Source organism: Leptodactylus fuscus, chromosome 2 (assembly GCF_031893055.1).
Source record: "Leptodactylus fuscus isolate aLepFus1 chromosome 2, aLepFus1.hap2, whole genome shotgun sequence".
Classification (NCBI taxonomy): Eukaryota; Metazoa; Chordata; class Amphibia; order Anura; family Leptodactylidae; genus Leptodactylus; species Leptodactylus fuscus.
In genome coordinates, this window is record NC_134266.1 from 62,044,887 (window position 1) to 62,057,453 (window position 12,567).

The following is a 12,567-nucleotide window of genomic DNA, read 5'->3' on the forward strand; positions in this document are numbered from 1 at the left end:
CCCATGGTTTAAGGCAGGATTACATTTGCTCTTTCATATGATTACTGGCATATATTAAATAGAGGTATATACTGAATGGAGGTTTAGAAAATCAATTCTAATAATTAAAAATAGAGATAATCAAAGCTTTTATTGTTCCAAGAGCCTGCATAGGAAATTATATATTGCTTTAATATTGTTGGAAACTCCCATGGCACTGGAGAAGTAATACATCCTTACTGGGACTTCTATTATACATCTAATATGAGTGGTGGAGGCTTCATACACAGGGTCTTAGCAGGACTGACGTAACCACGAGGACGTCTTTAGCATTGTGTTGTCCGCTTGATAATATTTTTCGTCAGCTTGTATCTGAGACAAATCTACGGTTCACCTTCCAATAACTTTAATGACTTAAGTCAATCTATAACACTTAGGATTTATTTAATATAGCGATGCAATGTGCGCAATTGTTCTGGTAGCCATGGTAACAAATGATATGACTTCTTAGGGGTTCCTTCAGGCAGTTTTTTTTTGATGAATTTATTTATACTGTATGTACTGGATCACATTGGTAAATAAGATCTATCCTTTATTTTTGCCTACCTTGAATAAAGTAAAAATGAAAAGATCTAAATCTATTTTTACAAACGTTTTCCACAGGGCAGCCAGCCTCAGACCGCATCACCCTACAAACAGGAAGTGTTTGTCTACAGTCCGTCGCCTAGCCACGAGAACCATACATCCAGTACCCCTGTAATCATGAGCAGGAGCCCTACAGGTGCTTCCCTTATTAAACTATATGGCTATAGGACTGACTATACTGCAGCAGCCTGGCATTACATATGGTACTCGCTGAAGCTGGATTTCATATTCAGGAGAAGGAGACTTGCTTGTAAAAGTAGAGAACCTTTAAGGTTGGATGAGATCGGTCTTGCTCATCTTTAGTGAAGGGTTTGTAAGGTTTGATATGAACGGAGCTCATCATCTAGTCAACACAACTTAAAACCTCCTCAAAATGCTGTTCAAATTTTTTTTTTAAAAAAATCTCCACTCACCTCCAAAATATACCCAATTTTTCCCAATTGGTGAGGTGGTCTCCACTAGTCTCTACTTCCTGGTCCAGAGATGATTACATGTCTCATGTTGACATGTTACTGCTTAACTAGGAGATGGGAACTGTAAGGGGACCGGTCAGTTTTGAAAGAGGAGCAGCAGAGGGGGTCAGTAAGTGTTTTTCGTTTTCTTTTTTTGTAAACATTTTGATTATTTTTTTTTTTCCACTGGATAAGCCAATGAAGTCCTGTGCTGAGTTATCGATGCTTGAAGCCTGGAACTAAACCACAGAGTGTCTTCTGGACTCCCTGCCGATACCTCTATCCAACTAGTCCCACCTGCTCTTGATGGCTTCAGTGGCCATCAAGAGCAGGTGGGTGGTCTTACATCTAAAACCCCCATCTAGCAACTGTTTCTGGCAGCTGATACACAAAGAATTAAGCAGGTCACAGACAGCTCCCTTCTCCATGTAGTGGCTAAACCGAGTCACTGCAGCTTAGCTCCCTTTCAAGCAAACTGGAGCTCTAGTAACCTAAAACTGGGCCGACTGCTTCCTGCTCCATTCTCTGAGTATCGGCTAGCCAATAGTGGGAACCAGTACTAGACACACTGGTCAAAATGGCTAACATGGCGCTGAGCGTCCAGCACACCCCGGTCAGGGAAAGCTGGACACACAGCGCACCACAGATCACAGCAGAACCAGAAAGTGGGAACTCCTACCAGCAGATCTTCAGAGTTGAGATGCAGGTCTGAAGAACCAGAAGATAGCGGCAGGTGGTAGTCAGCAGATGTCAGCAAAGTACCAGAGACTAGTCGTCCAATCCAGGTCGTCAACGTGGTCAGTGCAGTATAGAAGGTGATCCAGAGAGAAGGTCAAGCAGGCCGGGTCGGTAACAGGAGAGCAGAGCAGTACAATTTCAGGTTCTAGGAACAGAGGTACATTCTTAAATAGGCTCCAGCCCACCATCTGACCTTCTACCCCGCACATCGTTGCAGAGGTTCCAGTCCGTCCCCTCAGACCCAGAAGTGGAGGATTGGGAGCGGCAAAGAGGAGAGAGTTGGCAACCTCCGCACACCATTGCGGAGGCTCTGGCCCTACTCCTAACAGATATTATGAGAGCCTGGAAGTAGATCAGTCTCAGACTTTGGGCTTGTTATTTCAAGCATGGATAACTCAGTAGAGGGTTCAAATATTGTACAATGATTTTTACATTAAAGAATAGACTACAGGGCCTTTATTATGCTTATTATTCTCACATTAAGTTATAATTTTATCCAAGTCCACATTTTTCACATTTTTATAAGGTGTGAAGAACGTCATCTATACACCTTTAACTACTCTATGTATCTGGTGAACTGCTTGTGCTCTGTATTCCCACATATAGCCGGAAGGTGAAGAAGTAACTAAATCACCTCTGATCATTTTTCCTTCTCACAGATATAAAGAGTAGAAATTCCCCAAGATCCAACCTCAAATTTCGTTTTGATAAACTCAGCCAGTCAAGTTCCGGCTCAAGTACAGTAAGTAGCATTGTCTACAGATGTCCAACCCTAGGCAGCATGGGCGAGCTGTACTGTTTTGTCATATGAGCTGAGTTGTGAAAAGTTTAAGCGTCAAACCTAGGTAATGGAACGGTTTCTAAACCTACAGTATTATCCATCATGCCTGTGCTGTGACTGGCTTCTTGCATCACCACTGGAGGCTTCTACAGCTATACTCCTTCCGTGTTGGTTAATGTAAGGCATGTGCCATTAAAATGGAAACCATAAGCGATGGAGATGTCTTTTCATATATGGAGCTTAGCTTTACTTGTTGGTATGTGTATGAAGATTTATACCATCAATAACTCACACCTAAACCTACAAACACTCATTGTCATATGGTCCCATGTTCTTTTGCATGATAATGGCCATGTGAGCCACATAACTGATCCAGTGCCTGAGAGCTTGCAACATACAAAGCAGCTTAGTGGTCGTAAATCGTGCATTGTAAATCGCCACGTATTGGCTTATACCATCACCTATACATCTATGTCTTGCAGTAAATAGTTTTATTGCTGTGATAACCTCGATAGTGCATAAAACCTTACTAACCTTCATAACTAACTACTAGGAGGCTCATCATCACCACCGCCAGATAATGGGTTTATAGAGTCAGTCACCTCCGAGTACAATATGGCAGTATATGTATCAAAGAGTCTTCAAGGGACACCTATAAAATGTAACACAACCTAAGAAACATGTAAGGGCAGGTTCACACCTGCGCCCAGTCTCCGCTTTGCAGGTTTCCGTCTTCAAGAAACTGGACAGGAGACGGAAACCCGGCAGTTGGCAGCTGTCTCCATCTGTTGTGCATTCCCAAACACTCTAATGTAAAAAAAAAAAACATGATGGACAAGAGTAACAAACATTTCCATCTGTAGTGTGTTACCTATACTTAACTCACTACAAACTGAAGACATAATATAGATGGATTCTTCTCACCAGGGAACAGCAGTGTAATCTGCAGTAGGCATGTCATAAAACTGGAAGAGCTGCATGCATGTACGTTCTTAGTGGGCAGGCAGTCAATCGCTGATAGGACCGCCTCCTTGACTTCTAAGTATGGAAAGAGCAGAGAGCTCAACAAACTTTCATAAACTTATATATCGATCTGCTCTATAACATGATGCCTGCAGATTGCACAGCATTTTCCTGGTGACAGCTTCCCTATAATGGGTATCTCAGTATTTAATGATATAGCCATATGATATACCATAAATGCCTGACAGATGAAGGTCCTGTCTCTGGGACCCGCATCTATTTTAGGAACTGTCCCCATTTGTTCCACAAAATGATTGGAGAGGAGTTGTGGGAGTTGCAGACATATCTGAGCATGCACACTACTGGTCTCTCTTGCATTACTCATACACACTGCTGGTGTTTCTTGTACTACACGTACACACTACTGGTCTCTCTTGCACTACTCATGCTTACTACTGGTCTCTCTTGCACTACTCATGCTTACTACTGGTCTCTCTTGCACTACTCATGCTTACTACTGGTCTCTCTTGCACTACTCATGCTTACTACTGGTCTCTCTTGCACTACTCATGCTTACTACTGGTCTCTCTTGCACTACTCGTACACACTGCTGGTCTTTCGTGTACTACACATACACACTACTGGTCTATCTTGCAAAACTCATGCTTACTACTAGTCTCTCTTGAACTACTGGCCTCTCTTGCATTACTCATACACATTGCTGGTCTTTCTTGCACTACTCATACACACTACTGGTATCTCTTGTACTACTCAACTACTGGAACATGGAATTCAAGCTGTAGTGTCACATGATGGATACCAGCTTAGCCCAGTGGACCCTTTTGACTTCCACTGGTATTATTACATTGGGTCCTGTCATAGTGCTGAATAGAGCCCTGTGTTTTTTCAGATTAATGGGGCAACATTTGCTATGGAAGCTCCAATGCAGATGTGAAGAGTCTATAACACTCAAGTGACTTGTCTGACAATGCTTATTGCTGGGTAACTCCAATCATAGACACAGATATTAGTACAATGGTTGTAGTTCAAGAGAAATCCCTGTCTGGTGGGGAAAAAAATGAAAAGCGGTTGGGTTAAGAATAGGTTAAAAACAGTAATCACCTCACAAATTCCCCACCGCCTTTGTAATGCTTGTCCAGCCATATGGCTGCTGTGGTGGCCAACCTCTGCCAGTGAATGGCCAAGCAAGTATGGGGCCCAGGTGTTTCCCACCATCCGATATGCTGATTAGTGTAAAAAAAACACCTAGGGGCTGGAAAACTCCTTTAAGCCGGGGCTCCATGTGGCATAAAGGCTGCAATTTGCTGCCGCACAAAAATCACTGCATTTTACAGGCAGAGAAAAGTAGATGGGATTCTAGGGAATCCCATGTCCACTTCGCGGTAAAAACTATAGTGTGGACAGGCGGTGATTTCAAAAACTGGTGCAATTTTGGAAATTGCAGCATGTCAATTATACCTACGGAAACGCTGGCAGTTTCCCCATAGGTATAATCGAAAAATGGAAGTCCACAGTGGAAACCTCTGAGAACTTTATCAGTTTAAAGCGCTGCGTTGCCGCTGCGTTTTTTTTCTGCAACTCTTTTTTGCTGGTTGACATTACGTGGAGCCTTAGCCTAAGACTAAAGACGCATGTTGCAGAAATACAGCATTTTCTGTTGCAGATTTTGCTGCAGATTTTTGAGCCGAAGTCAGGAGTGGCTTGAAAAGGAATAGAAGTTATAAAGGAAACACATTTCTCTTATCTTAAAATTTATCTTCTTTTAAATCCACTTATGACTTTGTCTCAGAAAAAGCAGCAAAATCTGAAACGAAAAACGCTGTGTTTCCGCAATGTTGAGTCTTAGCCTTAAGAATCATACACATATAGTGCCCACATGTCCAAATTACAGGGGTTGTCCCATAACAAGGATCCTATCTATACTGATAGATTATATGGATATAAGACTTTTCCTAAATACATTGCTTTATCAAAACTGCTTTGTTTGGCCGCTATCTTAATTTATTCACTTCATTGTTGACACTGGCCCTTGGGATTATCTGCTCATTTGTCAAGTGTAGTAGCTGCCTGCTCTCAGGGGGGAGGGAGGGGCTGACAAGCAACTGAGCTCCTCATATAGGGGAGGGGGAAGGTGAGAGCTCCGGGATTATGGTGCTGTCTATCTTCAGCTTTTCCACTTATCAGCCGGTTTAATTGAATTTGGCTGATAAGGGCTGATATAAGGAGTCCGTTACCTCTGAATGTAATGCAAGCTGACTCAAATCCAGCTCTGCTATATCAGTTTCCACATCAGTGTCATACTGTGGATCATAGCAGATAGAGCAATTGAAACCCCACCCACCAATGTGCGAGAAATCCAGGAAGTGAAGAGAGTACAGAGCCTTCAGGCTGCAGAACTAGAGTTATGGGAATACCCCTTTAAGGATCGGTGTATTGTGTGGGCCAAATTTCTATAGAGGCTTTTTTGTAGCTTACTATATGCAAGATAGATTTTCTCATGGATTCATACAGAATTTGTCCTGTGTGGTTCCATATAAAATTATTGGCACACGAAGGTACAGTGTGGACTCATAGCAGACTATGGTTATATATTATACATCTGCAACACACAAATCTAAAATATGGAGAGGACTTTAACTTAAACTTTTCCATTTTTGTTATAATAGGCGAATTTTGATTGAGCCTTACCCGATACCGCGCAGGTGAAATCCCTCATTTGTACAGTTTGCTTATCTATTAGGATATATAACAGTCACGTTCAGGCAAATAGCTGGAAGAAATACATATATTTGCCATTACTTTGTATTTCCTGCTGACAGCTTGCTGTATGCCCCGGGTCTTTACTGTCTTTTAATACGTCTTTGTCTTGCTACGTGTGTCATGGAGCATGTTGTTATTGTGACTGACAAAAGACTGGGCCCTGAATGCTCTGCTTCAGCATGATATTCTGCACAAAACCTGTCACGCCATTCATCATTTCTGCACTAACGTCTTTCCAATTTGTGTTGCAGTGAGATGACGTCCTGTCGAAGTGGAACTACCAACTTCAGAACTGGCCTGTGAGGGTATAGTCACTCCACGAATAGTTACTGCCACAATGCATTCATGGAAATGTTTAACTCCCAAGCTGTTTCCCACCAATCAAAGAAAGAACTGCCATCTTAGTGCACTCCTCGTGTCCTGTGACACTCGTCTTGTGAGCGGAGTTTTATAGTATGACTGTCTTGTCAATTGTGGAATTGACTCTTACCCAATTTTTTTTTCCTTTTACTTTGTCTAAAGCAAAGAATTTTCTTTTAATGTGAAGCATCCAACTTGCACGGTCTTTATACGCGACAGCACCTGAACACCGAGTGCCAACTTTATTTATAATTGAAATTCACTGGAATTCTTACCACAATTTAGGGCATTCCTCCCAAGGTGGTACTTGATGTTAGATACAGTGATATCTCCAAATTCTGCTCTTTCATCTATCTAGATAGTGCCTGAGGATCTTCCTGGGGTCGGTGTCTGTCATACCATTTTATTGAATGACCCATTAGACATCGCTGCTTTTTTGGCATTGTATGCAATGTATACGCACAAATGTATCTGAATGTGCAATGGCTTGAAGAATGAATCCAACTTTGTGAAACATTACCACCAATCAAGGTCCTTTGGTCTTAGTCTTAAGACATGAGCAGAAAAAGTGTCAGAAGTGGGACACAGAATAGGTCATCATTATCTTCAATATAAGTTGTGTGTTTCAAAATCTCCTTGAATAATTATGGATACTCTGAGGGCTGGATTTGCCTTCTAGTCAGTATAGCCTAGCCATCTGATGGCAGGGGATTGTACTACCGTATACAACCCCTTCTTGATATCAGGAGACCCTGCGTGTCCATCTTGCATGTTTAACAACATTAAAATAATCTTTGCATAGAGAATACTGTACTACTATCTGTTTGAGCACTTTTTCTACCTCTGCAGAATTTATTAAATAGGTGGTAGCTGCCACATTGTGTTCTCTTAAAGCCTCTTTAGGTCAAAAGCTTAAACTTGGTAGTAGGGAACGCTGCCATCTGATGCCAAAGTTCTTATACAGGTAAGGCTTTGGCGTCCACCATTTGCCTTGGCGATTGGCCAAACCTGATTTTGGTGCCATGAGTTTTTAACCTTAGCAGGGCCATGTTTTAAGCATCTATTAATAAAACATAGGGATTACATTTTGGGATATTTTTGTCATCAGACAGAGACTGTCAGTTACTTTATTTCCATATGTTCATTTTGCAATATTTAGCATTGGTTGGGGGTTAGTATGAAAAAATTGCATCTCTCTGTATAGGGTTTGGGGTATTTTTGCATAAATCAGTAACATTTAAAGGCTATATATACTTCCTAGGGCATTTATTTTTTTTAGATTGAATTGCACCTATTATAGGATTAAAAAAAGAAACATTTTTTTCTAGTAGGTTTTTATTAAAAATTCTCAACCATTTTCACCCTGCAGTATTTTTCATATACAGTGCAGAGCACAGAGATAAGGGTTAGAGAATGTACTTCTCTGATGATATCACTGAGCAGTCTGCACTGTATGAGGAAAATGAAGGCTGCAAAGTTAAAACAGTTACAACTTTTAATAAAAAACAAAAGCACCCAAAGGTGTATCTACAGATATGTCTTTCCATACATTTCCCTGTGTGTGCACAAGTTCAGATATGACGGCCACAAGATAGTTAGCTTTTCAGGATAATATGGTTTCACACGTCTATATGTGGCCACCCAGTGCTTGTATTGTGAACTGCAGGCTGTCAAGGACTTTGTTAGTGTGGCCCAATATTGTATACTGTGCCTCACCCCAGCCTCAGCTCCCCTGTGCTGGTCACCCAGCATCGCAGAGGCAGTGCCGCACCTCCCATGAGGCAACCCGAAGCGACCGCTTCAGGCGGCGCTATGCCGGGGCCCCAGGGGAGGGCGGCATTTTTGCTGACCTAAGACAGTCCAGGACAAGCTGTCCTGGACTGGCTTAGCGTCACCATCTCGGCAGCCCGGCACAGGAAGCGAGCGGTGGATTGGGGCGGCCCTGTGGACGCAGCGCTGCTCCAGCGGCCGCCCCTCACGCTTAGCAGAGAGCAGGTCCTTTCCCTGCCTGCTCTCTGCCTGCTAACGACGCTCGCTCCGACCCCTCTGCTCGGCGGCTTTCTAACGTCCGCCTCAGGCGGCACAACCCCTAGGTTCACCTCTGCGCAGAGGGAATATTTCTCGCCTTCACTTGACCACTATAGCCAATCGCTGGATTCAGTAGTCATATGCAGGTGGTTGGTTACACCTTTATGTTAAGGGTTCACACATTTATATTCTTAAAGTCTTGGTTACTATTTTAATGGCCATTAATCCTCTGTATTAATAAATTAACTCATAAATGTCCATTTCAATGTATAGATCAGAATAATAAGAAACCCCGATACAACTACTTTCACCACATCATTGACACAGACATAATTCTTGTGAAAAACAGGTAGATCTCATCAAAAAATTCCGTGTTTGAGATTTCCTGCCTTACATCTTATGTGATCTGCGCCAGTCAGTAACAGGCTTATAATATGGATGTGTGAGATGTGTGAATATGTCCTATGGGGTTCATTCTACCTCGTATATTGGATACAGACTAAGGGTGACTACTAACTGTGCTTAGTATGGCCGCTCCGTTCCGCTCAGAGAAATTTTGGAAGCCGAATTGCCGGTTAAAAAAAGCTATCCGTTACCAGCAAAGGAATATTCCATATTCATGTGACTAGCTATAATAGTATGACACTAAAAATTGCGCACACCTAGACTGACAGCTGCGGCCCGCTGTTCGCTCGTAGACGGTGACGCACTATTACTCCTCTGGTACTAAATTATTTAAAGTAAACCTGTGCACATGCATAATAAAAACCATTAGTATTAAATAATAAAGGTCACTGCTGGGTTCTAATGCACAGACATCTTGCTGCTCAGAAGTTTGTCATCTAAAATCTCATTTCTTTGTTAGGCTATGTTAATAATATGCAAATACATAATCGCCCATGACTCTTTTTTTGTTATTGAGTATTGAGTGCTCTCTACTGGTGGTTGGTAGAATTGCAGGCGTACAACACATACATACTGTTGTTTTATTATACTGTACTATATAATTGTACTGTAAATTTACGTTGATTTTTTTTTTCCATAACATTTAAAGAGGACCTGCCAGCTCTCTTGACTTTTTTTTCCAATAACCTGACAACTTAGTGTTATCTTTCCCTTTGTCAATGATCATTGTCTCTCTATGCGCTCATCATCTCTATGTTACCACATAGTCTCAAGCTGTTAATTTATTGACAAGTAGAATGGCAATCCAATGAATTCATATGTTCCCAGGAAGAATAACAGAGGAACAACAGATGGATGATAGAGTCATTGTTTAAGCTTTAGTTTTTTTGCAAGATTTTTTTTCCTGTAGAAAAGTCTATAGGAAAATAACTGGAAAAAAACACCATAGCTAGTAAATGCAGCATAAAAAACTAAAGTGCACCCAGAATGCACTAAAAATGGAAGAAAAATACCCGCTATTTGTAGTGTATTTTATCCTTTCATGCCAAACAGCTAGAAACTGACAGCAAACAAAGTTAGATTTTTTTTGCCCACTCACTGCTGATAGCTTTTTCTGTATTACTTTCTATACATGTAGATCTGTCAATGACTATGAGGGTGTGGGGCATACAAAACTCACAGGCTTTTTTCTTGAGTTCTGATAGTATTTAAAGGGAGTCTGTCAGCAGAATCCAGCACAGCAACCCGGCCCTATAGGTAAATAGGTTGGATGACCTGACTCAAGCAGTGCCAGTTATGTCAAATGAGTTCTTTGGAGCAATATGGGTGTTACCACTTACCTCTTTGGAACAATGGTAATGCTTTCAATGCTCCAAAAAGCTTATTTGCATATTGACAAGGAAATATGTTATCTGGGGAATGGAGAAAAAACACTATTTGATTCAGGTGACCCTAAACAAGGGGTCTCAAACTGGGCTGCACATACAAAAATAGGAAGTTGAAGGACTGCATTCTTTTAAGATTCTATACAATACAAATTTATTGTTAAATAATCCCAACAGTGGCCCCAGTACAGTTTAATGTCCCCCAGCAGTGACCCCAGTACAGTTTAATGTCCCCCAGCAGTGACCCCAGTACAGTTTAATGTCCCCCAGCAGTGACTCCAGTACAGTTTAATGTCCCCCAGCAGTGACCCCAGTACAGTTTAATGTCCCCCAGCAGTGACCCCAGTACAGTTTAATGTCCCCCAGCAGTGGCCCCAGTACAGTTTAATGTCCCCCAGCAGTGACCCCAGTACAGTTTAATGTCCCCCAGCAGTGACCCCAGTACAGTTTAATGTCCCCCAGCAGTGACCCCAGTACAGTTTAATGTCCCCCAGCAGTAGCTCCAGTACAGTTTAATGTCCCCCAGCAGTGGCCCCAGTACAGTTTAATGTCCCCCAGCAGTGGCCCCAGTATAGTTTAATGTCCCCCAGCAGTGGCCCCAGTATAGTTTAATGTCCCCCAGCAGTAGCTCCAGTACAGTTTAATGTCCCCCAGCAGTAGCTCCAGTACAGTTTAATGTCCCCCAGCAGTGGCCCCAGTATAGTTTAATGTCCCCCAGCAGTAGCTCCAGTACAGTTTAATGTCCCCCAGCAGTGGCCCCAGTACAGTTTAATGTCCCCCAGCAGTGGCCCCAGTATAGTTTAATGTCCCCCAGCAGTAGCTCCAGTACAGTTTAATGTCCCCCAGCAGTGACCCCAGTACAGTTTAATGTCCCCCAGCAGTGGCCCCAGTATAGTTTAATGTCCCCCAGCAGTAGCTCCAGTACAGTTTAATGTCCCCCAGCAGTGGCCCCAGTATAGTTTAATGTCCCCCAGCAGTAGCTCCAGTACAGTTTAATGTCCCCCAGCAGTGACCCAAGTACAGTTTAATGTCCCCCAGCAGTGGCCCCAGTATAATTTAATGTCCCCCAGCAGTAGCTCCAGTACAGTTTAATGTCCCCCAGCAGTGGCCCCAGTATAGTTTAATGTCCCCCAGCAGTAGCTCCAGTATAGTTTAATGTCCCCCAGCAGTAGCTCCAGTACAGTTTAATGTCCCCCAGCAGTGACCCCAGTACAGTTTAATGTCCCCCAGCAGTAGCTCCAGTACAGTTTAATGTCCCCCAGCAGTGGCCCCAGTATAGTTTAATGTCCCCCAGCAGTAGCTCCAGTATAGTTTAATGTCCCCCAGCAGTAGCTCCAGTACAGTTTAATGTCCCCCAGCAGTGACCCCAGTACAGTTTAATGTCCCCCAGCAGTGACCCCAGTACAGTTTAATGTCCCCCAGCAGTGACCCCAGTACAGTTTAATGTCCCCCAGCAGTGACCCCAGTACAGTTTAATGTCCCCCAGCAGTAGCTCCAGTATAGTTTAATGTCCCCCAGCAGTAGCTCCAGTACAGTTTAATGTCCCCCAGCAGTGGCTCCAGTACAGTTTAATGTCCCCCAGCAGTGGCCCCAGTACAGTTTAATGTCCCCCAGCAGTGGCCCCAGTATAGTTTAATGTCCCCCAGCAGTAGCTCCAGTACAGTTTAATGTCCCCCAGCATTGGCTCTGTACAGTTTAATGTCCCCCAGCATTGGCTCTGTACAGTTTAATGTCCCCCAGCATTGGCTCTGTACAGTTTAATGTCCCCCAGCATTGGCTCTGTACAGTTTAATGTCCCCCAGCATTGGCTCTGTACAGTTTAATGTCCCCAGCAGTGGCCCCAGTACAGATGCCACATTACTTACCTCACTGCTCCTGGTCGTGCTTTCTTCCCCCTACTCCAGTTGCACATACATCACAGCTGTGTACCTGAGGCAACGCAGGAGTTGTAGGGGGCTGGAGAGGGGCAAGTTTCAACACTGAAGCTGTCCATAGTGTGCAGGCCACAAGTTTGCAGCCTACAACCTAGGGAACTTTAGAACCGGGTATC

At 43.1% G+C, this 12,567-nt stretch overlaps 1 protein-coding gene across 5 annotated transcripts in view; it reads left to right on the forward strand.

The window, feature by feature from the left end:
- Positions 1–7,586, forward strand: part of RAP1GAP2 (RAP1 GTPase activating protein 2) — a 551,082-nt gene extending 543,496 nt beyond the window's left edge. For 4 of the 5 annotated variants that reach the window (XM_075263831.1, XM_075263830.1, XM_075263832.1 and 1 more), the window contains 3 exons: positions 643–760; positions 2,474–2,556; positions 6,591–7,586. In XM_075263831.1, coding sequence (XP_075119932.1) covers positions 643–760; positions 2,474–2,556; positions 6,591–6,593 — 204 coding nt within the window. In that variant the 3' untranslated portion in view covers positions 6,594–7,586. The remainder of the gene's footprint in view (positions 1–642; positions 761–2,473; positions 2,557–6,590) is intronic. The other variant, XM_075263834.1, reaches the window with a different exon arrangement.
- Positions 7,587–12,567: the final 4,981 nt, after the last annotated feature.